Source organism: Dromiciops gliroides, chromosome 6, assembly GCF_019393635.1.
Source record: "Dromiciops gliroides isolate mDroGli1 chromosome 6, mDroGli1.pri, whole genome shotgun sequence".
NCBI lineage: Eukaryota > Metazoa > Chordata > Mammalia > Microbiotheria > Microbiotheriidae > Dromiciops > Dromiciops gliroides.
The window spans coordinates 37,101,886-37,129,088 of NC_057866.1; the positions used below are offsets into that span (position 1 = coordinate 37,101,886).

The following is a 27,203-nucleotide window of genomic DNA, read 5'->3' on the forward strand; positions in this document are numbered from 1 at the left end:
AGTTGTCTACAGAGGAAGCATACTTACAATTCGGCCTTTTTAGCCCAGGGAATCCATCTTAGAGCTCCCTCTCCATGCATACCCACCAGAGACACCCAGGCCCCCCTCATGGCTGACTTTAGTTACCGGGAACTAAAAATGATCTTTCTCCTCTTAAAGACAATCCATCCTTGACTTTAATTTTAGATGAAAATATCTTTGCCATTGCAGTAATTTTAGAATGTGGTATATTATATTAAAGCATATGCTGTGTTGTTTACTACTAACAGGAGCAATCTTGGTGATGACTCACATGGTATATACATTTGTAAATACGATTTCTGATTTTTTCTGCTTTATACACTGTCTTAACTTTGTGATAAGTGACATGGATTTTATGTTAAGCTAAATTTGTTTTCCTGAAACATGGGCTTTTGTAATTATCAGATTCTGAATTTGGAATGAAATCTTGCAGCTGTTTAAAAATCACATATTTAAAAGTAACTCGGGCTTTTGATCTCATCTGTTTAATATTACCTTGAACAGTTTTTCTGTAAATTGCCGCTACTTACTTAGCATTGTCTTTGCTTGTTGGAAGCAGAGGTTGGTCAGCATAGGCCCTGTCCTGGGTTCTTTTGGGATTGGGGCCTTTCTGTGGTATGTGGGCTAGTAGTACACACACACACTCCCTTTGGTAAGGCTGCATAAAAGGGCATGACGGCAAAATGCCTGGCTCTAGAGCTCCATTTGGGGGTCTTTCTTCCCAGTCATCCGGCCTCTTCTCAGCCTGGCTACAAGCTGTGTGACCTTGGGCTTGTTCCTTCTCTGGTGCTCCGGTTTCCTCTGTAAAAGGAGGGCTTTGGGCTGCATGTGCTCTTCTCAGTCCTGTGAGCCTGTTAACCTCGGACATGTACTGTGTGTAGAGTTCATTTCCCAAAAGGGTGTTCAGCCTGTTGACGTCTAGAAAACCTGGTTTCTGTCCTTAAAAGAACTTGTTATCATAATAAACAGACTGGGCTCTATGTCTCCACTTAGTGCAGGCTAATAATTCTTCAGCATTGCTCGTCCTGGTTTTGCCCTACAGGTCTTTCAAATGCCTGAACAAACACATCTGTTACATCAAGGTTGCATGCATCTTTTAACTGACCCTCCTATAAGAGTTCAGTCGAGACCCTTGGCCATCTCCCTGTTGGTCTGTTTGGGACATTTTCCATTTTCTTAAGTCAATTTAAATCAAGGCTTATCAGTGACCTGTTAGGAACTCGGTCATATTAAATCCCTGTTTGCCCTGCCTTTGGGATCCAAATTTTAAAAGGAAACATTCTCTGCCCTCAGGAAGCTTATGTTCCATTGGGAGATACAACCTGTCGGGTGGAGAAATGAAACCAGGATATTTACAAAGGGGATTCTAAGGCAGAGGGTGGAGGAAGACAGCACCTAAACTGTGAAAGTGATCCATTCGTAAAGAATCCTTTTAGGGGGTAGCTGGGTAGCTAGATGTGGATAGTACCCGCCCTGGATTCAGGAGGACCTGAGTTCAAATCCTGCCTCAGACACTTGACACTTACTAGCTGTGTGACCCTGGGCAAGTCACTTAACCCTCCTCATTGCCCTGCAAAAGACCCCAAACAAAAAGAATCCTTTTTACATTAACAAAGAAAAGATCTCAAGGTGTAATTGCACCTTGCAAGTGCTATTGGCAGAAAGCAGGAAAGAGCTTGATTCTTTCAATGTTAGTCTGCTGGTCTTTATTAAACACCTACTGTGTGCCACACAAGCTCTAGGCATACAAGGAAAAGCATAACTATGAACTTCAAAGTCAGGTGATTCTAGCCATTAGTACTGGAGAGGGTCTAAGGTCTGCCATTTGTGCCCGCACCCACCCAGCCCGACTCAGAATCTAAAGTATTTGGACTTGCTTGTCCCACTCCCAAGACCTTCAAAGGATTCAGATAAGAAACAAATGTATTATACCTGTATATAATTGCCCAAAAATAAGCCACTCCAGACCTGCAGTGTCCAGGTTAGGTCAAGACTGTTCAAACCAGAGATAGCTTGTGCCTCAGTTTCCTCATAAATTGGGTGGTGGCCTATAGGTGCTGAGGACATGCCAGGTGAAAGCATGTCTTGGTTACAAAGTTTATGGTCTCTGATATCCTTGTATATAGCAAGTGCTGGGTTTGCTCTGGGAGGACCTGGGTTTGAATCTAGACACTGGCACTAACTCTGATCCTGGAAAAGTGCTGTCTCGGGCCTGCTTCCTCTGAGGTGCTGTCTGGCTCTTCCATGCAGTTAGATTGCTTTTTTTTGTTTTGTTTTGGTTTTTTGTTTTTTGTTTAGTGAGGCAATTGGGGTTAAGTGATTTGCCCAGGGTCACACAGCTAGTAAGTGTTAAGTGTCTGAGGCTGTATTTGAACTCAGGTACTCCTGACTCCAGGGCTGGCGCTCTATCCACTGCACCACCTAGCTGCCCCTAGATTGCTTTTTGCTACAGCAATTCATATAAAGGCCTTTTACAGAAAATTAAGTCGTGGGTTATGTTCCTCTGTGGAAGGAATACCCATGCCAATGAAAGTAGATAGGTATAGATGGGTAGGTGGGTGGACTGGCAAGGTAGGTAGACAGGTAGATTTGCACAGCTATACAGGCTGCCACAATAGAGTGGATAGAGAAGAGGTCTCAGGAAAGCCTGGCTTCATGATGTCTTGTGAGCTAGGGTCAATCACTTAATCTCTCAGTTTCCAGTCAAAAATGCCGAGGACGTGCTTAATGTGCATAGGGAAAGGGAGGTCCTCACCAGGAGTTCCCTTTAGCTGCTACAACTGACCAGACCAGCCCCCTCTGAAGCCTCAGGACGGCGGAGGTGACTAGTTCCTGTAAAAGCTCGGGCGAACCGCATAAACCTTTAAATAGAGGCCCGGGGCCAGCTGCCTGGCTGCTGTTACTTGATGCCCGCAGGGTTGGCCACCATGTGGTCGAGTTTTAGTCCCCATGGACTGGTTTCAGGGCTACTAATCCCCTGACGGTCCGTCAGCTGGGCCCCTAGATGAAATTCCAGCACCCGAAATATTGACGCTGGTAGTCTCCGGCCAGAGGGTGGCCATCCCAACCTCCATCCCGAAGGCTGCTCGAGGGGGGGAATGGGGAGACGCCTCAGCCCCTAGAGCCGGCCCCGCCCCCACTGGGGCACCGGGACAAAGGCAGTTCGTCCCAGCCAGTTCTAAGCAACCGCCGCAGCCCCGCCCCCACAGCCCGGCTGCTCCGGCCTAGGGTCCGGCCAGACCACGAACGTTCGCTAGGCCGCGCCTGGACGTCCACCCCTCCCGCGTGGATTTCCAGCCCGGACCCCAGGGTGCGGCTGGCGGGGTCGGGAGGAGTCTTAGGCCCTAAGGGCAGGGAAGCTTGGCTAAGACAGACCCGGGCTGGGGGGAGGGGAGCAGGCTCGGGGCGGAGCCAGACGGGTGGGGGGCGGGCCCTGGGAGTTTGGGGCGCTGGCCAAGGCGGGACGCAGCCCTGAAAAATAGAACGCTGGACTCTCCTGCGCTCACTCGCTGGCGCAACGTCGTTCCTCTAGCCGTCTGCGCTCGCGGACCCGGCTCGCGGCCTCTCGCCCCCCTCACGTAAGCTCTGCGCCCCGGGAATGGGTGGGGGGGCGGCTGGTCTAGATCGGGGCGCCGGCCGGGGGTTTGAGGATTCTGCCCACCCACCCACGCCACGCGCGCCGGGGAGGCCCCCGCCAGCCGTGCCAACCAGGGGTACGGAAACGGCGGCGGGGCCCAAGGAGCGACAGAGGGCGAGGGAGAGGAGTGGGGCGCCTGCCCCCCTTCTCCAGCCCAGCTCCTGCTGGGCGGTGGTACGAAGGCACCGGACCCGGCCGGGAACGATGTGGGGGAGGCAGCTGGCTCAGGTGCCCGCCTCCCTTTTCAGTGCCCAGCTTCTGGCCGAGGCGCTCCCCGAAATGAAGCGGGGGGCTGCGGGACGTACCCCGGGCTCAGCCCCTGGCCGGGTGCCCGGGGCTCCCAGGGTGCTGCTACGCGGCTGGCTCCAAGGAAGGACTTTGCCCTGCGCGTCCCCCCAGGGCCAGGATCAAAGCCTGGCGGCCCCCTGATTGGTGCCACTAACAGCGGCTGCTTCTTGGTCAGCCTGTGCCCAGCCAGGGAACGGCACCTGTTGAGCGCCCTTGGGGGAACGGGGCTGAGTGCGTCTGCTAATAGAAGCCAGCCAGCCCTGAAACTCCCACCCAGGGCCCGAGGCCATGACTCCCTGAGGAAAGTCCCCGAATGTCTTCCTTCACTGATGCTGAATATTGTTGGGCCAGGCCCGCCATCCCAGGCTTGTCAGGCCTGTCAGACCCGTTCTAGACGTTCCAATTAGGGAAATTTGTGTTAGCCTGGCCCCAAAAACTAGACTGAAGAGAGAAGCACAAAATTTCCTTTGAGTAATATTATTTAAAATCTCCTTGGCTTTCTTTTTCCTGTTGTTCTCACTTCTCTCTAACCTCCCACTTCATCCCCACCAAAAAAAAAAAAAAGTCTGATCTGTTGAACCAAACTCTGCTTTTAGCATTTCTCAACATAGTATATAGAGGAAAGAACTAGATTGAGAATGGGGGGCCTGGGTTCTCATTTAGACACTGGTACTATTTGTGTGAGAGGAAGCCTGGCATAGAGGGCAGGCCTTGGATTCAAGTCTTGTCTCTGACCCTGTTATTAGCTTTGTGACCCTGGGCAAATCACTTCATCTTTAAGATAGTAATAAGTTCTAAATCTTGGGCCATCTGCATCTGTGGAACCATATTCCACACCATTTGGGACTCAAAAGGAAAAAACAAACAAACCCCAACAACAACTATAAGTGTGATTCTGGGCAGTTGGAGCTCATTTCCTCATTTAGAAAGAAAGGGGCTTGGGACTAGGAGACTTTGAAAGTCCCTTTCAGCTCTTTGAATCATCTTTCTCTCAAGAGAAGTTTCTCCCTAAAAGATGGTCCCTCCCCCCTCCCTTTTTTTTTTGTAAAAGATGGTACCTTGAAACCAGATCTGCCTGCCTAGTGATGGACAATACCAGTAAAGAGTGGAGAATGGCTCATTTCAGGAAAAAGAAATCTTCTAAAATTAGGAAATTTCAGCTTGAATGCTATGGTCTTCTGCTGATGGAACATTCAGGCTTGAGATTTTATAAGAAATGAAATTATCACAGGCACAAGGTTCTCTTGTGCTGTTCTCTTGAATTCTGGCTCTCAGAAGGAAAGAATCTTTCCCCATCCTGGCAGAGGGAGGATGCAGTTTCCCAGTCTGCATCATAGATAAGTTCTTAGGCTATCAGAACTGGAAGCCACCTGAGAGGCCATTCTAGTGCAACCTTCTAATTTTACCGGTAAGGAAACAGATACGGATCGACTTCGACTTGCCCCAGGACATACAGGCAGAATGGGGATTTGAACTCAGCACTCTGATTCCAAATCCAACCGTCATCTTCCCACTAGACCATGCTGGTTCCCTGTTAGAAATGGGAAGGAGACATTGAGAGAGATTTTTCCCTTTTCTGGTTTCTCTCAAGTATGAGAAATCTGTGTATCCTATATTTTCCGATGTATAGATTGTGGTGTTTATAGTAAGGGAGGCAAGGGGAAGAGAGGAGAGTTGGTATGATCGTCTCAGGAACAGGTAATGCCCATATTTGGCTTGGTAAAATAACAGCTTCCTTATAAATTTCCTTTGTGAGATAAAAGCAGATGCCCAACCTCTGTGAATCAGCAAAGAAACCTTTGTATTCCAACCAAGAACAACTGGAATGCAGATTTCTGGGTGGAGAAGCCCAGCCAAGTGACTTGGGATGCGGAGGTGGGCAGGAGGGAGGATAAATAGGCATTTATATGCTATGTGCCAGGCATACCGTGCTAAGGGCTTTACAATGGTTACTTAATTTGCTCCTTCTTACCACTGTTCTAGGTAGGTATTGTTGAAAACAATACCTACCTAGTGGTAAATTTTATCTGCCTGTCTCCTACAATAAAAAATTAATAAATAGATCTCCTACAATTTGTTTCCATACCTGTCCTCCTATGAACAAAACAGATCAGAGAACATAATGTCTCTCCTACAGGAAAAATCAGATCAGAAACAGACAGAAACAACATAATGCCAATTTATTTTGTCCCAAGAAAAAATAGGACATGATCATGCTGGAGACCCTTCCCAAAAGGGCTCAAGACTCCTCTTCCTAAGGGTATTTAAGGTTTCTTTGCTCCCTGGTTACTGGTTAACTTCATTAGCATGATATAAATCAACCCAAAACAAATGCAGTTTAACAATTTTCAGTATAGAGGAAATACAGAAGCATCATGAAAAGATTACTGGATCAAAAAAAGGGGGGGGTTGTTTGGAGAGGATGAGGATGCCCAGATGTCCCCATAAGATACGGACTTGCTATCGTTAGGGAAAGAAGTCACCAGGTAGAGACTTTTATCTGCTAGCTACCAGGGTTCAGTTTGGAGTTCACTTGAAGGACATTTTGCTCCTATTACCCCGGGGTTTCATAAAATATACTTTTGGATACTTGAGCACCTCCATCAAATCCAGGTGATCCATACATTCAAATTAACAGTATGAGGCTATGATTCCAATTTGACAGGGCCTACAGCCAGGGTATGGGGTGATCTAAAAGGGAGCAAAGCTTAGACCTTCTCTATTTAAAATCTTGGGTTTTCTAGTTTTGAGGCAAAACTTTTTCACATTAAGATCTTGGAAGGAAGGAACTGAGAAAGTGGTCAGAGGTAGGAGAGGGTCCCCATCCTAAGGAAGCATTAGGGCCCAGGCACCCCTTGGTGGAATGGATCCTTTCAATTTTATAGGAAAGGCTGAGGATGAATTCATTTTGTAGGTGAAATAAAATCACAGATCTACACCTGGGAGGTACCTTTGAGCTCACAGAGACGTCAGAAGCTATCTAATCCAGCCTTCTCATTTTTTTTTTAATTACTCTCATTTATTGTTTTATTTTTATTCTTATGATATATTCATTTTTAAATTCACTTTTATTTTCAGTTCCAAATTCTCTCCCTCCCCTTTCCCTCTCCCCACCCACTTAGCAGGTGAGAGAAACAAAAGCCTTTACCCCCTCGTTTTTACAGATGAGGGAAGTGAGGCCCAAAGTCATTGAGTGACTTGCCCAGGGTCACACAGCTGGTAAACATCTGGATTCAAACCCAGGACTTTCTGATCCTACAGGAGCAGATGCTTTATTGTGCCTCTCTCCAAGAGTTTTCATGCCTCCTTCCTCTTTCCATGTGCAGATGGCAAAACCTTGAGTCATTAATTTTCCATGGGGGTGAGTAAGTGAAATTGAGTAAGGAGGAAGATGTGCTTTGGGTACAATGTCCAAATGTGGCTCCCTAGGGCTCTTAACACATTCTACCTTTGTAACATTAGCAGAAACTGTGAGTAATTCCTGTGATATTCGGGTGGGTCTTTCAGTGGCCTTCAGCTTAATGTAGTAAGAATTTGTGTCTTTTGGCATTGAGAAATATCACTGACTGTATAAAAACAAGGATCTTTCCCTGTGGCCTTGGTCTGAATTAAAGTTTGTATCTCCTCCTCTTTTTTTTTTTTTAAGTAGTAAACATTTTTATTTATAGTTTGAGTTCCAATTTTTATTCCTCCTTTCTTCCCTCCCCTTCCCCGAGGCAGCAAGCTATCAGATATGGGTTATACATGTACAATTATGTAAAACATTACAGTATTTGTCATTTTGTACAAGAAAACTTGAAAAAAAGAAAGTGAAAAATAAGCCTGCTTCAGTCTGTGTTCCATCAATATCAGTTCTTTCTTTGGAGGGGGAGAGTATGTTTCATCAAAAGTCCTTGGGGGGGGGGGGGCAGCTAGGTGGCGAAGTGGATATAGCACTGGCCCTGGAGTCAGGAGTACCTGAGTTCAAATCCGGCCTCAGACACTTAACACTTATTAGCTGTGTGACCCTGGGCAAGTCACTTAACCCCAATTGCCTCACTAAAAAAAAAAAAAAGTCCTTTGGGATTGTCTTGGATCATTGTTTTCCTGAGAATAGTTAAGTCATTCACAGTCCTTCATCAAACTATATTGTTGTCTCTGTGCACAATGTTCTCTTGGTTCTGCATTGTATTGATATTCTATGATTACATCACTGTTATTTCTTGGGCTTGGCGGGATCTTCCCCCGTTTAATCATTCAGATTGAGTTCTCCTATGTGACAAAAGCAATTAAAAAACACCCAGTATGATGAATTCAATTCTTCTGAGAATAAACCTGGGCCTCTGTCCACTGGGCCACTTGACCTGCTTCTAGATATTGAGGAGTTTGAAGGGGAAGAGAGGGAGCTCACATGGATTGACCCTATTTTTTTCTTAGTCAAGTAAGAGTGGAGATCTTCTGGGAGGGTGAAAGCAGTAGGGGGTATGGGAGACCGAGGGAATGGAAGGTTTGGAACAGCTGCCCATAAGGAGTGGGCTAGGGAGATAAATAGGAAGGGAAAACAGGCTTGCCTTGTTGGTGGGACCACTCAATTGAGGCTAAACTCAAAAACATCTGTTTTGTAGTGGGCTCGGTTGGCATGGTTACAAGACTTCTTTCAGCTTGGTACGGCAGCGTATGAGTAGGAGTGGATAGTCATTCTCACCATAATGAGAAAGAGTTCAAGGCCTCCCAAATTTCCCTTTAATTCTTTGGAAATGGTGGTGTTTGAGCTGAGCCTTGAAAGGGGGGGAAGGGGGAATGCTGAGAGGGAAGGGTGAGGAGCGAGTGCATTTTTAAACACTGTCAATAGTATTTTATCTTTTTCCAATTACATGTAAAGACAATTTTCAACATTCATTTTTCTTTCTTTTTTTCTTTTCTTTTTTTTTTTTGGGGGGGGGTGAGGCAATTGGGGTTAAGTGACTTGCCCAGGGTCACACAGCTAGTAAGTGTCAAATGTCTGAGGCCGGATTTGAACTCAGGTCCTCCCGAATCCAGGGCCCAGTGCTCTATCTACTGCACCACCTAACTGCCCCATTCATTTTTAAAATAAGATTTTGAGTTCCAATTTTTTTTCTTCCTCCTTTCTTCCCCTCCCCAAGATGGCAGGCAAACTGATATAGGTTCTACATGTGCAATCACGTGCCTGGCACATAGTAGGCACTTAATAAATTATTAATGAACTGACTCCCATGCTCAGCAATCTAGCCGGAGTTGGCTTTCTCTCTGCTCATCATACGTGACACTTGGTTTCCCATCTCTGTGCTTCTAGAATACTCTCAGTAACATTAGTGGAGCTATAGCTCATACCCCACCCAACTGTAAGGAACCTTTTCCTGCCCTTCAAACCCCCACCCCCACTGCCAGTGCCTTCCCTCTCTAGTTACTTGTATATAATGACTTTATCTTCGTTCTGTGCATGCTTATGTCTCCCCCCATTAGAAGGGAACCTCCCTGAGGGTAGGGTTGTTTCATTCTTTGTATTTGTATCCCCACATCCTACACCTGGAAACTCTAAGGCAGCTGGACTTGATTCAGTTCTGCAGCATTTATTAACATGCTGGCAAATGTGTTGGCACTGCCAGAAAGGCAAACATGCAATAACCCAGGCCTCAGGGAGCTTACATTCTTGTGGGGCTATACAGCACATACCTAGAGAAGTTAATTACAAGATATAAAAAATAAAGAGAAGTAAGTGGGGTGCTACTACCGGGGAATTTGGGATAACTTAGCCTTTAAAGAAGCTAAGGATTCTGGGACAGCTAAGGATTCCAGCTGTGGTTAGTAGGCCTTAGAGGCTATAGGATCTAGACCACTCCCTGAGGCCTACAGATCTTATGTGACTTAACCCAAAGGCACCCCAAGGAGTTTTAAGGTACGATTTGAATTCAGGTCCTCTTGACTTCATAGTCACTGTCCTCTTCCTTAACAAATGGATGGCATTCTATATGCAGGGAATTAGACTAAGTAGAAGCCAGTTTGACTGAAATGAGGAGGTGAGAGGAATAATAGCATTCAATTAGTCTGCAAAATTAGTCTGGGATTATATTGAGAAGGACTTGAAATGCTATATGGGTGAGTTTGTATTTTGTCCTTGAGGTAATAGGGAGCACCGATGCCTCTTGATCCGGGAGTCACTCAAGTCATTCCGGTGTTTCTCTGCAATCTGTTGCTTACACTTCTACTTGCTGTAATTGTTCCTTCCTCCTTGTGATCTTGTGTCAATGTCTGGAGTGACCTTTTCCTTTTCTGGGTTGTTTATCTTATTTTCAAGATAAGGCAAGATGAGCATGCTCTTCTGTTCCTCAAAGTTGCTTCTTTAGGCTGAATAACAACAGTTCACTTTTTTGTTTGTTTGTTTTTGGGGGTTTTTTTGCAAGGCAATGGGGGTTAAGTGACTTGCCCATGGTCACACAGCTAGTAAGTGTCAAGTGTCTGAGACTGGCTTTGAGCTCAGGTCCTCTGATTCAGGGCCAGTACTCCATTCACTCTGCCACCTAGCTGCCCCAACAGTTCACTTTTACAACAATAAATGTGCTTTATAAAGCATTGTATGTCCCTGACAAAAACCCATAATTTGATCAAATACTCGGATTTGTGTTTTATTCCAATATTTAGTAAATGAGGGAAGTTAGATTTGAAAAGGAAGGAATAAGTGAGAGGGCTGGGGCACAGACCAACCAGTGTAATGGAATGGAAAGAGCCTGAGATATAGAAGACCCAGATGTGAATTCTAACTTGGCTTCCCCATTACCCCCTCAACCCTGACCCTATAAGATGAAGGGGTTGGGACTGGGCAGCTCTCCTAGTTTTTGGTTTCTGCCCATTGCCCTGCTACTTAAATATTGTTTGTGGGGAGAGGGGGGGCGGGGCAGTGAAGGTTAAGTGACTTGTCAGGGTCACACAGCTAGTAAGTGTCAAGTGTCTGAGGCCGGATTTAAACTCATGCCCTCCTGAATCCAGGGCCGGAGCTTTATCCACTGCGCCACCTAGCTGCCCTGCCACTAAAAATTGTACCAGAGAAAAGGGTTTTGTTCTTAAAGAAGGCCCATCCTGCCTAGGATTCACCATGGCAGGAATAAAGATCTTCATGTAACCTCGTTCAGTGTTAGGAAACAGACCTTTGTGGTTGATGGCTAATTTGGTCTTGGGCTGTAGAGGAAAGAAAAGTAAAACTTCAGCAGTAAGGAAGCAATGCCTCTCTACTCTGCCTCGATTGGACCCGTGCAAATCTTGCAGTATTGGATTTTGTTCAGGGTGCCCCGCTTGGGAGGGTCATCGGAGAAGAATGCCTCCAGTTCTTGTCATATGAGGACTGGGTAAAGGAAATGGAGAGTCAGTAGAAGAAATGACTCGGGGGGAGAGGTGAGAGCTGTGGGTTTGACTTCTTCTTTTTTAAACATTGTGTAATGAAAAATTCCTTTCTCTTTAAAAGTCAAGATACCATTCATATAGATTTGGATATACAATTGGTTAAATCAACACTGGAAAACAGATCTGCATACAAGATGACATAGCTAACGTTGGAAGGTGAATTTAATGAAACCTTTATTAAGCAGTTACTGTGAATGAGGCTAGAGAAAGCACGGCAGAGTAGTTAGAGGATCGGCCTTGAATTAGGAAGACGCAAGTTCAAGTCCTGCATGCTATAGGAACCGAGGTATGTCACCTAACCATCTAGTCACCTTGGAAACTTGGCAAATCCCTTGGTAAAGGAGATTTCAGATTGGTGAGAGCTGTTTTTAAACTGTTTTTTCTTTCCATGCTCTTTTTTTCTTCAGTATTTCTATAACTTTCCCATGATTCTCCCCCCACCCACAGAGCCTTCCCTTATGAAACTGAGAAATCAGAGTACAGCCCTCACAGGTCACGTCAGACAACACCTGCCTCTTTCCCAAAAGTTATGTGGAAATGAGAGGAAGGAGGTACATTTCTTAGTCATTCCTCAGGTTGGCTGTCAGTTAGAACAAGGGTTAGGAGGGTTCCATGGTTATCCCTTCCACATGATGAGTTTCTTGGGATCTATCTTGGTTTCGTGTAAGAAATTAAATGAGAGGGGGCAACTGGGTGGTACAATGGATAAAGCACCAGCCTTGGATTCAGGAGGACCTGAGTTCAAATTTGGCCTCAGACACTTGACACTTATTAGCTGTGTGACCTTGGGCAAGTCACTTAACCCTCATTGCCCCGCCCCAAAAGATTTTTTTTAATTAAATGAGAATTTGGGGGGAGTTTTGGGGAAGCCGCAGATGACGCCCAAAGGACAGCAGATGACGCCGAGCCCATGACTAAATACTTAACTCAAACACCCCATAAAAGAAAAAGAAAAAAATTCAGACGACTTCTCTGGTAGAAGGAAGGGACAAAACAAATTTAACCTGGAATTTCCAAATTGGGGGAGGGGGGGACTGCGCCCCTAATTCCCTGGCATTTGGAAGGGAACATTTGATCCCTGAGGACAGACCTAGGAACGAGGGGGTAAAGAAGCAGGGGAAAGAAAACAGCCACAAAACCTTCCTAACAATCAGAGGTGTCCAAGCTAGGCGGTGCAGGGAATGGAGGACTGGGCTTGGAATCGGGAAGACTCGTCTTCATGAGTTCAAAGCCTACCTCACACAATTACCAAACTGTGTGACCTCTGGGCGAATCACTTCACTACTGCCTGCCTCTGTTTCCTCATCTGTAAAACTGGGATCTTAGGAGCACCTGACCTTCCAGGGTTGTTGTGAGCATCCTATGAGATAATAATTGTAAAGTGCTTTGCAAACCTTACAGAGTTATTAAATGCTAGCTATTATTTTACTGGATAGATCTAGAATTGGAGGGGACTTCTGAAGTCATCTAGCCCATCCCTCTCATTTCACAAAGGAGGAATCTGAGGCCAGAGAAGTTAAGGGGTTTGCCCAAGGTCACACAAATGCTACCAGTGGTAGAGGTAGAATTTGAACCCAGGTCCTGTGCCCCTGGCTGCAGCGTTCTCACAGCACCATGCTGCCTCATCGTGGCTTCCAGAGGTCCTTCCCCACTGAGGGAATGGGATGGCAGAGGGGCTGCTGTCACAGCCTTCTCCTCCTTTGACACTTTGTCATCTCAGCAAATCCCCCGTTCCTGCCACATCTTAGCATCGGGGTAGAGGCCTTCTTTCGAAGGCCCTAGAAGGACCAAGCTCGCAAGTACAAGCTGGGTAGGCAGAGTGAGATAGCACTTTGTCTGAAAAAGGCCCCGGGGGGTCTCCACATGGGTCAGCAGTGGGATCTGGAAGCTTTTTCCCTAATGAAGGTTTGGGCTGCATCAGGAGAGGGAGAGGGAGAGGGAAAGACAGACAGACAGCTTCTAGGAATACCGAGGTGATAATCCTGCTGCCCTCTGTTCAGTCACATCACGTTTGGAATATTGCGTTCAGTTCTGGGAACTGAAGGCATCCAAGGAAGACAAGTGGGACATTGAAAGGCATTGGGTCTGCACCACATGTGGGTTGGTTGAAGCAGAGGGGATATTGACCTTGGAGAAGAAAAGGCTCAGGGAGAGCTTACTACCCATCTTTCAGTATTGGAAGGACTGCTGTTAGGTCCCAGGGGGCTGACCTGGGGACGATGGTGGGGATGTAGGGAGAGTTACAAATAAGTCAGTTTTTCTTGGTATCTGGAAAAAAACTTTCTTAAAAAAAAAAAACCTCTCAAGCCATCCCCAAGTAGAATGAGCTGCCTCTGGGAGCGGTGAGTTTCCTCTTACAGAGGTCATCACACCAAGGTTGGGTGACCACTTTTTTCTGATGTAATCAGCAAGTGTTACTGTGGGGTAAGGTTGACTAGCAACTCTTTTTAAGAATTTTTACCGGGGTGCGGGGGTGGGGGTGGGGGTGGGGGTGGAAGCAGCTAGATGACGCAATGGATAAAGCACTGGCCCTGGATTCAGGACAATCTGAGTTTAGATTTGGCCTCAGACACTTGACACTTACTAGCTGTGTGACCCTGGGCAAGTCACTTAACCTTCATTGCCCTGCACCCCCCCCCCAAAAAAAACCAATTAGGAAGGATTTTTGTATGGTACAGGTTGGCCACTGAAGTCCCTTCAAGCTTTAAAAATCAGTGATTTTCCCCCCTTTCAAGGGTCCTTAATAACAGCATGGGAAGAAAGGGGTTCGTTCAGTAGACACAGTATGGCATGTTCCATCCTGACAAAGATACTGAAGAGGCAGTAGGCAGATCCAAAGAGAGAATATCTCCTTTCCTGTTTATTCACATCCATACTGGGGGACCAGAACCTGGAAGGATCTGGCTTGGTGAGGAGGGAATAGGACCAGAAGCTTAAATAGGGTTCAGAGTGCTCACCATAGGAGACGTGTAGGGTAGCAGACCTAATTTAAAAATTAAAAAAAAAAAAAGATGAGAGTATGGTCAATCTTGATTCTCTCCTGATTTAAAGGTGTTCCCTGGGTTTTCCCTGGCTGTGACAATGACTCAAGTGGGTCTGTTACTTTTGTCACCACTACAGAAAATCTTTAAACACTGCCCTGCCTTCTGATTAGGGAGGCCAGAGCAGAAGAGGAAGGGCAGGTCAGGATCTAACCTTTGTCCAAGCCTTGGCCATCTGCAGACTGTCGGGGCCAGTCCTGGGCTTTGGTGGACGACCTTTGCCTCTGCCGACTCATTTCCAAACGGTCAGACCAGAACAATAAAGAGCTGAACTTCAATTGAACAGAGAGGGCTTTAGGTTAGGGCCTAGGGAAAAAAATTATTAGAACAAGGGAAATGCCACACTGAGTCAGACTCGGGCCGCCCATCCTAGGGTTCTGCCTCTGCCAGGGGATATTTCCTGACAGGGAGACATTCAACGTGGAAACAAGTTTTGGAGAGAAGGCGTTCCTTCCCCTTTCCCGGAGATTATGAACCCCTTCTCTGTTGAATTCCGATCTAGAATCGATTCAAGACCACCATTATCCCTGGAAACAGGATGCCAGCAGACCACCCCGTTGGTCTACTCGCTCTCTCTGTGATTTCTCAGACCAGAACACCCTTCCCTAGCCACCATTCCCCCATGGATGAGCTCCCCTGTATGTGAGCTCTGTAAGCGACTGATCTTCTGCATTGGTGTCTTCATCGCTTGGCACATAATACCCTCAGTTTCCTTGTCTGTAAAATGAGAAGGTCGGGCGAGATGGATTCTGAGGTCCTTTCTATCTCTATGATCTAGAAGGAGGAGACAAGAGATGTCTAGAAAAGACCAGGGTCTTGCCTCCTTCCCTGCATCGTCTCTCTTCTAATCTAATCCGCCGTCCCAGATGCCGCATGGATAATATGAAAACCACTGAGGAGTCATTCTGGATGTGTTTTTCCTTCTTTAGGTTCTAGAAGAGAGCAAGATGATTGGGAAGGGCAGCTTCGTCCTCGGTCTCCTGGTCCTGGTGATGTTCTGTAGTCCAGGTAGGTCAGCTCTGATTCTGAGCCAAGAACCTGGACGGCTCCATCCTCGCTCATGGCGCCTGTCTAGATGACAGCCCTGTCCTGACTTACAGCTCCTTCCTATGTTACGGACTTGTGTGTCCTCTGCCGATGGCCCCTCCCTGTATTGCAGCCCAGCCTCAGTCACAGAGCCAGCACAGCTAGGGAGTCTGGGCGACTTCCTTCGAGGCAGGGGCAGGGGCAGGGACAGGGGGAGGGGGAGAAAAGAACAATGAAGTTTTCCTCTCTCTTTGGGCCTCAGCTTTCTCCTGTGGACAGTGAGCAGTTTGGACCACAGGAGGTCCAAGGTCCAGCTCGAAAACCTCTAATCTAGAGGACATACATATGCATACACATACACAACATTTATAAACACGCACAATACACATGTGTATATGTGTTGTGCATATGTATGTATAAAACACATACATGTGTGGACTCAACACAAATGTACTTGCATGTAGAATGTTTAGAAGAAAAAACAGGGTATACACAAGCTTGCATATAGCATTTATAGGTATGCACAACATACAAGTATGCATATATGCAGTGCAGTATACATATATGCACACTGACATTTATATATGTGCAAATTATATACACACGGGCATACTTGCATGCATATATTTGTACAGTGTAACAGGTTTATGTGAATTACATGATATGTGCATGTACTTATATGTGTATAATACATTCATGTGTGTACAAAACACATGTATATATGCATACAAGTGTGTCCATACTTCCCATTTATATATGTATACAACACAGATGGATATGTGTGTACACATGCACCATAATACGTATGAATACAATACATGTACGTGTGTGCATGTAGCTATATAATGCATTTATATATACATATGGTGTGTGTGCGTGAGAGAGAGAGAGAGAGAACAATGAACGTGAACATCAGATAAAGGATCTGAGTTTGAATTACTACTCAGCCACTTATGCCTTGTTCTAATTTGGTCAAGTCACTAAATCTCTCTGGGCCTCAGCTTCCCCACATTTAAAATGAGGGGGTTGGATTTGAAATTAGTTGAACCATGCTGTGGGACTACATGATCTAGCCATGTTAGGTTAATTTCGAGTTGTGTGGACAGAGGATGTGGGGAGGGTCAGGAAATAGACCTGTTTATATAAAATCCACTCCCCCCAAAATATCTCTTTTAAACAGGTTCATTCAGAGGATCCAGGGATTTTTTTTTCCCCTTAAATGGGAGGATCTGGTAGAATCCTAGATTTGGAAAACATTTAGTTCAACCCCCTGATTTTACAGGTGACAAAACTAAGCCCTGACAAGGTTAAAAAGCTCCTCCAAGGGCACACGGGTGGGAAGTCAAAGAGCTAAGTCCCACACCCCGTCCTCTGACTTCCAATTAAGCTTTCTTGTGCCTTTGACAATAATAGTGCAGAGATGGGGAAATCCTGTTTTAGACCTGTCTGGCCATGTCGACCCCCATCTGCAGTGTAGACACGCTTTCAGAAGAGAGAAAGAGTCTATGTGTTTCATTTTGCCTTTATTTTTGTATGGAGGTGGGTCTTTCCAGGATGTGGTGGCCTGAAGCCACAGAACTATTGTATACTTGACCTGTGAGATTCCTTAGACATCTGTCCTCATTTTATAGAGGACTAGAGTGGCTCCCAGAGAGAGGAAGCAACTTGCCCACGGCAACCTACACAGTTAGAAAGCATCAAAGCTGTTACTTGACCCTGGTCATTCTGATGTCCGAGGTATTTGACCTTTATTAATCCAGTGACTCATGTCATCAGAATAGCACTGGATTAGGGAAAGCCACATGACCTCTCTTGGGCCTTAGTTTCCTCATCTGTAAAATGAGGGTATTAGACTAGATGACCTCTAACCTCTCTTGCAGTTGCACATGTGTCATCCTATGACCTAGGCCTTTGATCTTTCCAGGATCCCATTTTACTCATTCTCTACATTCAAACAACATTTTATATGATTTAATGATTTCTCAGGTGCCTTCCATCCCCAAAGCTAAGATCTGTGGGACCCATGAAATAAATGATCCTGAGCCTCAGTTGATTCATCAACTGATGCTGACTTTGGCAAACCTCATCAACCTTGACAGGCCATTGAAAGTTCCTGAAATTGGACAGGTGTTGTGTCTGATATTGAAGGAAGACACTGTTTGTGTGTTTGAATGGCTGTGGGTGAATTAGAACCTGGGCAGACCTCATTGAGGAACAAACAGGTGTGGGTCGGTCTCTCAAAAAAAAAAAAAGCATATTTGGGGTCGTTCTGAACTTGTATTGAACAGCAACAAATATGAGTATTTCTGTGTGCAAAGGAGAACAGAAAAGGAGGAATGTATGTGAAACTGAATCTCCATTCTATACGTGTTCTTCTATCATCTTTTATTTGGTTTTTATTCTGAAGTTTAAACCGCATTTTCATACACAGCAAAGGACCGAAGGAGGACTCTGTTTGAAGACATGAATCTTCATTTTATACCACTTGCTTTCTTTCTTAAAGTCTGTACTAAATTCTATACACCCCTTCCTTAAAGTGGTTTATCTTATCTGTACTTCCCTCTGAAGGTCTTCCTGTCCTGTTCTGTGAATTTTTCCAGTGTTACAACAGTTCTCTCTCTCTCTCTTTTTTTTTTGGGGGTGGGGTGGGGTGGGGCAATGAGGGTTAAGTGACTTGCCCAGGGTCACACAGCTAGTAAGTGTCAAGTGTCTGAGGCAGGATTTGAACTCAAGTCCTCCTGAATCCACTTATCCACTGCACCACCTGGCTGTCCCTGAATTGTAGGATTTTAGAGTCCTGGAGGAAATTTAGAAATCATCAAGTCCAGCTGCGTTATTTTTTGCAGAATAGGAAACAGGATCTTGGGGAAGTGAATCACACAAAGTCTCATGGTCAAAAGGAGCACAACTGGTTTTCTAGTTATGGGGAAGTGTGTTACCACCATCAGGTCCAGGAACTTGACTCTGGTTTCTGGGAATTCCTACCTTCTACCTTTAGGTAACTGGAAAGGTCCGACTAGGTCAGACTCAGCTCTGTGCATTCTAACAATCCCTTCGTCATTCCATTGGTCAAAAGCATATGGGAATTCCTATTTATAGGGGTGTGTGTGTGTGTGTGTGGTGTGGTGTGTGTGTGTGTGTGTGAGAGAGAGAGAGAGACGGAAAGACAGAGAGAGGGCGGGGGAGAGAGATTGGAGACAGAGACTGACCGTGTATGTGGAATACTCATATAATGTCAAGTCCTTTTTAGTGTGTTAGTTTTGCTTAACTTAAAACTATTCTTAAAATTCTTTTTCATAACGATGGTTCTCTGGGAAGGAGTTCTTTGGGAAAGGTGGGTGATTTTAATAATAAAAGTTGTCAATAAAAAATTAAACACATGCATATACAAAGAAATAGGTAGCCCCCTAATAGAATGGGGTTTTTTTTGTGTGTTTTTCTTTTGAGTCATCAAAGAATTTATATTATATTATATTATATTATATTATATTTATATTATATTATATTAATATTATATTATTTTATTTATATTATTTTATATATATATTATATTATATATATTATTTTCTAAGCCTAATTTCTGTCAGACTGCTTCCAGTTTTCCTAACAGTTTTTAATCAAATGAGAACTTTTTCCTAGGTAATTTAGATTTTCCACTTGATCAAACACTAGGTTGGGGAGTTCTATCATTCTGAATCCCCCTTGGCTAGTCTGTTCCATTAATCTGTCTGTATTCTTTGACCATACCAGATGGTTTTGATGGACTGCTGCTTTGTGTGTGTGTGTGTGTGAGTGTGTGAGGCAATTGGGGTTAAAGTGTCTTGCCAGGGTCACACAGCAGTAAGTGTTAAGTGTCTGAGGCCGGATTTGAACTCAGGGCCTCCTGACTCCAGGGGCCGGTGCTCCATCCATTGTGCCACCTAGCTGCCCCATGAATGCTGCTTTTTAATATAGGTCTAGAAATGGCCTCTTCCCCCACCCCAACTTCTATCTCTTTTAATAATTTCCCGCAATATCTAGGTCTTGTCTTTTTTCCAAATGAATTTGTTTTTGTTTTTGTTTTTTATCAAGTTCTATAAAGTATCCCTTGGTAATTTGATTATCTAGCATTAAAATGGAAATACCTTCTAACTAAAATCTGTGACTTTGGGATTCTTGCCCTCTACCCCTGAACATACTTATCACTAAGACATCAACATCTATTCACTTGTGGGCTTGTGTCCAACGGTCCATCCTGTCAGTTTCCATAGGGAAGGAGATAGCACAGGAGCTCAACCTTGAGGGAAACCCTGAATCCAAAGAGGCTTTAACAGAAGTAAACACACACACACACAAGAGTACGCCAAGCATGAGGGTTATGACTATCTGACAAAATCCCACGTTGGCAGCCTTAGACTGATTGTAAGCCTCTGCATGACATGGATGGGTTTTGTGTTAGTCTGTCATCATGTGTCTGTCAAGAGATGTATAGGGCGAATAAGACACTTCTGGGACAAGAAGATCTAGGTTCAAATCCTGCCTTGAGCACTTACTAGCTGTATGACCCCTGAGCAAGTCACTTGACTTTTGTTGTCTCAGTTTCCTTATCTGTAGAATGAAGGAAATTTGGTTTCTAAGATCTCTTTTTAGCTCTAAATATTCATTATATGAGCCTAAATTTTTGCCGTCCTAACTGGTCCTTGAGTGCGTTTTTCTTATATGTTACAGGGTGGTGCTCTGAGATGCTTCCAGTGTGATTCTCCTATAGCGTCCTGTGTCAAGAACAGTAACTTGTAAAACTGACCAAGATGCATGCATTCAGGTTGTTCTGGTAATGACTTCTTCCTTTTCTTGTTTTAAGGCATCCCTTTCTTAGTCAGAAGTGTAATTGACAGGGGCAGCTAGGTGGGGCAGTGGATAAAGCACTGGCCCTGATTTAGGAAGACCTGAGTTCAAATCCGACCTCAGACACTTGACACTTACTAGCTGTGTGACCCTGGGCAAGTCACTTAACCCTCACTGCCCTGAAAAAAAGAAAAAAAAAAGAAGTGTAATTGAGAATTGCACCTTGCTGGGATCAGTGGTATCACTGCAGCTCCCTTAGGAAGATCTCCTTTTCCCCAACCTAGCTTTCTTCACCTTGCTAGATCTGTCTTAGTCTGGTTGTTGGGTTGTGGTTTTTTTTTTCACCTGCTTTATTTTCTTTCTTGGAGGCAACTGGGGTACATAACTTGTTCAGGGTCACACAGTTAGTAAGTGTCTGAGGCCAGATTTGAACTCAGGTCCTCCTGAATCCAGGGCCAGTGCTGTATCCACTGTAACACCTAGCTTCCTTGTCTTCTCCCCCTCTTGTTTCTTATCTCATCCTTTCTCCCTGTGCTGTTTCCCTCTTCCTTCCCCTTGCCCTGTCTCCCTCCCTCTTCTTGCTCTTACTCTATCCCCTCTGATCCTGTTCTCCCATGCCTTGTCTTTCCCACTTTTTTACCTTCCTTTTCCTAGCCCCATCTCCTTTTCCTCCTCCCTCTTCCTTCTTCTCCATCTGTATGCTCCACCTCCTTAGTCCTTGTCTCCTTATTTTTCTCTTTCTCCTTTCTAGCTGTGTGTCCTTATCCATGTCGTTCCCCCCACGCCCCCCCCCACCCCAACTGTGTTAGGGACTAAAATCAAAAGGTTCTGGAAGGGAAGGACTGTGGGGGCGAATAAAATAAATTACAAGAGACACAATTCTGGGGAAATTAATAATCCTTTTATCAATCACAACTGGTAGAGATTGGCAAAAACGGCTCCTTAACTTCTTGCCATCAAGAGGCCATGAGGCTTTAGGTTTTTATGCCTTTCCACCCAGATGTGGTTCATTAAACAGCAATCAAGTCTAATGGGAGGTGGGTTATATTAAAGACTAAGTGCCTCTTTAGTGGGAAAGTATCTATCTCTGCATAAGATCATCAGTTCAAAGAAGGTAGACCCCATCCAAGCTGAACTGAGCACAGTAGCTTTGTAAAGAAGGTAAAGGCTAAAGTAAGTCGTTAGTAAGAGGGGTGGGAGATCTGAATCTTGCCAAGATAGTGGTTATTTTTCACACTTGCTAGTGGAGCAGGAGATAAGAGGTGTCACCATCTGTGTTTCTAACCACAGAAAGTTTGTGCTGTATTGTCTTGTACATTGGCATTCCTCCTGCTGCAATAACAATAGGGTGGTAGGGGGTAGGGGGGGGATGTGGTAGAAGAAGAAGAAGTAGTAGTAGTAGTAGTAGTAGTAGTAGTAGTAGTAGTAGTAGTAGTAGTAGTAGTAGTAGTAGTAGTAGTAGTAGAAGTACCTACCATTTATATGGTGCTTACTATGTGATAAGCCACTGTGCTAAGCACTTTACAAATGTGATTTCATTTTATCCTCACAAGTAGGTGCTATTATTATCCCCATTTTACTAATGAAGAAACTGAGGCAAATGGAAGTTAAGTGTCTTCCAAGGTCACAGATAGGAAAAAGTGTCTGAGGCTCAGTCTTCCTAATAGCAGGCCCAGAGCTCTGTCCACTGCACCACTTAGGAATCTTCCTAGACCCCTGTGGTCCTGGGAGAACAAGCTTTTATTACCCTTAGTTGCATCAGCATTACCACATTGAGCCATTGTGGTGTTACATTTGAAAATTATGGTAAACTGAGAGACAGTGGTCCAGGACAATCAATTTCCTATTTAGGCTAACAGTAACCAATAAATTGAGTCGATGGCCTCTCTCACGAACCAAAGATCCTGAGGTTAGGGCTTGTCCAACCTTGATGTAGGTTTGAGGAGTAAAGATTGGCTAGGTGGGGGGCAGGGAGACAGTGGGATTGGTTACAGGGTAGACAGCATCATGGGGTGGGGGAGAACATGACTGATAATTTAAAAGAAAGGGCTAGCACCCACATGTGGCTAGTAACCAGCCCCTCTGACAATTAAGATATTAATTGTTTTGGGGGACCCACCCTCATCTTGCAGACCTTGGTGATGGACCTGAGTTTAGGAGACTCCCCCCAGCGCCTAGAAGGGGAGATAAAACCCTCCTTATTGTACAAGGACAAGCAAGATGGATAAATAACCAATTGTAAATATACCAGATCAACCTGTGGGCCTTTAGTATGAATAGATAACAAAACTGACCTCAAGGACATAGGAAGGTGACTTGACCAATTGTACAAAATGGGGCAGTAATACAGAATAGTCTCAAGAGACGGAGTAGAATCAAGTAATAAAATGATACAGAATCAGGTTCTTCATTGGGTCCTTACTGTGAGTGACTACTACATTCCTCCTATAACAGCAACACCGTGCTCAAACCCTCTTGGCCATTAAAGAGGGGGCTGCTCCCTGGACACTTGTTTGTCAGTGAATAAAAGGACTAAAACTCTCTGATGTCCATATCAAGGCCTGTCCCACAAGTGTAAAATGGTTAATAATGATAAATCAAGCTTACCCTAGTGATCTCTGGTTACAAAGCACTTTATACACTTGGATGGTCTCATCGGATCCTCAAGACAGCTTCAAAAGGTATCTAGTACACGTATCCCTTATTCTCGTTTTACAGATAAGTAAACTGAGGCTTAGAAAGTACAGTGCAGAAGGTCAGTAACAGAACGGGGGTCTGAATTGAAGTTGTCTTACTCTCAGGCTAGTGCAGCTCCCTCCACTGTTATTTTATTTTATTATTTTTGGGGGGGGGAACAATGAGGGTTAAGTGACTTGCCCAGGGTCACACAGCTAGTAAGTGTCAAACATCTGAGGCCAGATTTGAACTCAGGTCCTCCAGAATCCAGGGCCAGCACTTTATCCACTGTGCCACCTAGCTGCTCCTGGGCCCACCTAACTTTAAAGTGGTTGTGGATCCCATCCTTATTTTTAACAACTTTTATTTATTTTTTTTTTTTGGTGAGGCAATTGGGGTTAAGTGACTTGCCCAGGTTCACACAGCTAGTGTCAAGTGTCTGAGGCCGGATTTGAACTCAGGTACTCCTGACTCCAGGGCCCGTGCTCCATCCACTGAGCCACCTAGCTGCCCTCATCCCTATTTTTTTTTTTTTAGTGAGGCAATTGGGGTTAAGTGACTTGCCCAGGGTCACACAGCTAGTAAGTGTTAAGGGTCTGAGGTCAGATTTGAACTCAGGTCCTCCTGAATCCAGGGCTGGTGCTTTATCCACTATGCCACCTAGCTGCCCTCATCCCTATTTTTAAACAGCTGAGAAAATCACTTTGACTCTTTTTTCTTTTTAACATCCAAGCATAAAAAAAACAAGTAAATAATAGCTAACCTTTACATAGTGCTTTAAGATCTTCAAGTCATGTGTGTGTGTGTGTATATATATATATAATTTAATTATCGAAACATGTGTATATATATATACACATATAATGCATACATACATAAATATACATGTATATACACATGCATCTATATTATGTATGTGTGTATACATACTATATATATATATAAACTTTAATCATCAAGATGGATAGGTATATATACACATATACATGCATCTATACACAAATGCACATGTGTATCCACACATATATGTGCATATACACACTTCTTGGCACATACATGTGTGTATACATGTGTGCGTATGTGCACACACATATATGTATGGTGTCTGGTATGTTTATATTATCTATGCTTTTTATTACCCTTTCTGTGAACTCAGAAAGCAGCAGCTGTAATATTTAACTGCTTGTTTCAGTAACTCTCATTTTTTGTGGGTTTCTTTTTAAAGGTGGAAATTATCACTATGGATGTTGGAAATATGCCGACTGCAACATCAATAAGATTGGAGAATTTATTAAGCTTCCCATTGCCAAGTACAGCTGCTGCCAAGACGACCTGTGCAATGCTGCAGGGATGGGGACCCCAGTCAGCAAAACAGCTGTGATTGTTGGGTTGTTGGTGATGTTGGTCGGGAGCTTTCAAATTTAATTGAGTGGAAGGGGAAAGAGCCCTAAGGAAGTGTGAGGGGTGTGTGTGTGTGTGTGTGTGTGTGTGTGTGTGTGCGCGCGCGCGCGGCTCGCGAGCACAGAGGGGGGGGGTCGGTCTATTTCCCTCTCCCCATGAGATCTCAAGTGTTGCATCTCTCACTAAGTGCATTTTGTGTAGGTTGAGGACGTTTGGTTACAGTTCCTTTGGGAAGCATGCAGGGGGAGGTGTGTGAATATGAATGCTATTCTCATTCCCAGGTGGGCCTCCCAGATGGGGAGACATCTTAAACTCTGAAGTAATGGAAAGAACACTGTGGCTGCTGGTAACTTGTCATTTCTGGAAGCTTTGTCAATCTGTCCGGCCCGCCCCCCCCCCCAACCCTTCACCCCATAGCTGTGTCCACATGTTGAGGATTAGCCATGAGAATTCCCATTTGGTATTCCTTCCTACTTCCCCAAGTAACTCAGTTCATGATCTTGCCTGAGTCACTGTCCCTTCTCATTCCTTGGCCTTCAAATTAAGACAGTTTTGTTTTGTTTTAATTAATGCTTCCATCACTGTATGAACTATCCAGGCCCATCCTTTTGACTCTCAAGCCACTTTTCGAGCATTTCCTCCTCTGCCACCGAGAAAGGAAACATTAGCCCAGTCTAAAAATATACCCCGTCCAGGGAACAAGTGTCACTAAAACTCTAGTTTCCTTGTGACTGGAACAGGTTCTGACCTGAGAAATGTCTGGCAAGACAGAGAGGAGGGAGCCCTCCAAATGGAAGGGCACTAGAAACCAATCCCCCTCTAGAGGCAAGTAAAAGATGTCTCACTGCTGGGGGACACTTGAGCATCTTGAGGGAATCAGATCCTTAGGGTCCCTTTCCCCATTCAGCCCACGAGATTTGCATTAAAGATGGGATTTGAGCTCCGGTGGGAACCTTTACAAAGCCAAAATTAATCTGTCACACTCGAGTAACCATCCGTCCCATCCACCCACCCAAGCATGAGCTCTGTCCTGGCTCTGTTACTGCTAGACATTAACCCACCCTTGCCACGCATGCCTCGACGGAACCACTTGACCAATGTGGGAGATTTAAAGTTGGTTGGTGGAAAGTCCTTTTTTCCATACATAATATCACTGTTTCTGAAATGTGATGGAAGAGTCAAGGAAGACTGGGGGGGGGGGGGCCTCTAAATCACATCCTTAACAGACATAAGAACTTACTCATTGCTGAGACTATTCAAAACTCTCATAGCCACATGATTAACAAAATTGGTGGGGTATGTGTGTGTGATAAAAGCCCTCCCGTGTTAGGAGGGCTAGTCATTCTGCTGTCATCAAATGTGTTGGCTTCCTGGAGACGCTCTGTCTGCTAACTTGGATTCCCTGCTTTTTAGAGTTTGTAAGCACCGTGACAACATATTATTAGAAGAACCCAAATAAGATTTTGTATTTCTCAAAATGTTGACTGTACTCAAAAGTTAGCTTTGTTGATCAAGGCACTGTTTATAATATAGACTTTTCAGACATTCTAAGGTGGATGAGTTCTATGGCATGTTGTGTCTTGCTGCAAATTAAATCTAATCAAGCTGTTGGACTGGGTGTGCTTATTGATCTGGAAGAACGCCCTCTATTGACAGTTGGGAGAATGGGAGTCTTGGGGCCTTACCAACTGTCAGGTCCTGGTTCCACAAATCCGTTAATTAATTACTCTGGGTAAGATGATTCAACCATCCTCGAAACTAGGTGTCATCATCATTATTATTGTTCTGGTATTATTGCTTAGCCCATTATCTTCTGTATCTCCATGACTTAGAGAGGGGAAGGGGATAGGCATTATAGAGGCACCTACTATATACCAGACATAAGCTTTTTATTCTCACTTGATCTTTACAACAACCCTGAGTCACACAGCTACTAAGTGTCTGAGGCAGGATTTGAATTCAGGGCTTCCTGATTCTAGGCCCAGCACTCTGGTTGGCTTCTAGCACTGTGCCTGAGACCTAGAAGCTTGTCACTAAATTTTGTTTATTGTTTGGTCCTTATCCACCAGGATTCATAAGAGACTATGTCAAATGCCTTGTTGAAATACATATTCATATTCATTACCCACATTTCTAGGAGAAATGAGATTATGATCAAGATCTGGGTTTTTTTATTGAGGAGGGGGGGAGATAATCTGGGTTAAGTGACTTGCCCAGGGTCACATAGCTAGTAAGTGAGATGAGATTTGAACTCAGGTCCCTCTGACTCCAGAGCTGGTACTCTATCCACTGTGCCACCCAGCTGCCCCAAGATCCAAAGAAATATTTATGGGATACTTGGTATATACAGAGAATTGCTTCAAATGGATCTGGTCTCTTGAAGGAAAATTAGGGAGTAAGTAGCATTATTCCCATGTCGCACATGAAGAAACTGGGGTGAATGGCACTTAATGGCTCCCTGAGGTCATACACCACTGGGCACCAGGCTCACTGAGACCAGGGGATTTTGGGTGGAATGTACCTCCATCTCACTGATGCCAACAATTCTAGACTACCAGGTGCTTCTCTTCCAGTAATTGGAGAATCCCCCCATAAAGAGGGTGGTAAATGGGTTGAATTTATTTTTTTTTAATCATTCTATTCTAGTAACAATGACCAGCTAGCTGTTCCCAGGACAAAACAATCCATCTCCCGTCTTGTTGCATTTCCATGTGATCCCTCCTCACTTCAGCCTTTTAAAATCCCTGACTTTGCTTGAAGCCCAGTTCAGATGCTAGCTCTCATGCAAGGATCTTCCTTATTCTCCCTGTGCTTGGCGTTCTTTCTCTCTTGAAATTACTTGATTACTTAATGGAATGTTTGCAATTTATGAAAATGGATTAAATGACTTAATT

General features: G+C 44.6%; 1 protein-coding gene across 1 annotated transcript; it reads left to right on the forward strand.

Moving 5' to 3' along the window:
* Positions 1-3,172: 3,172 nt before the first annotated feature.
* Positions 3,173-25,919, forward strand: CD59 (CD59 molecule (CD59 blood group)). Its single transcript, XM_043972202.1, is given in 6 exon segments — positions 3,173-3,599; positions 15,312-15,390; positions 20,117-20,172; positions 20,174-20,218; positions 22,951-22,987; positions 24,134-25,919. Coding segments are annotated over 5 exon segments (399 nt in total). The 5' UTR covers positions 3,173-3,599; positions 15,312-15,329; the 3' UTR covers positions 24,334-25,919.
* The last annotated feature ends 1,284 nt before the right edge of the window (positions 25,920-27,203 follow it).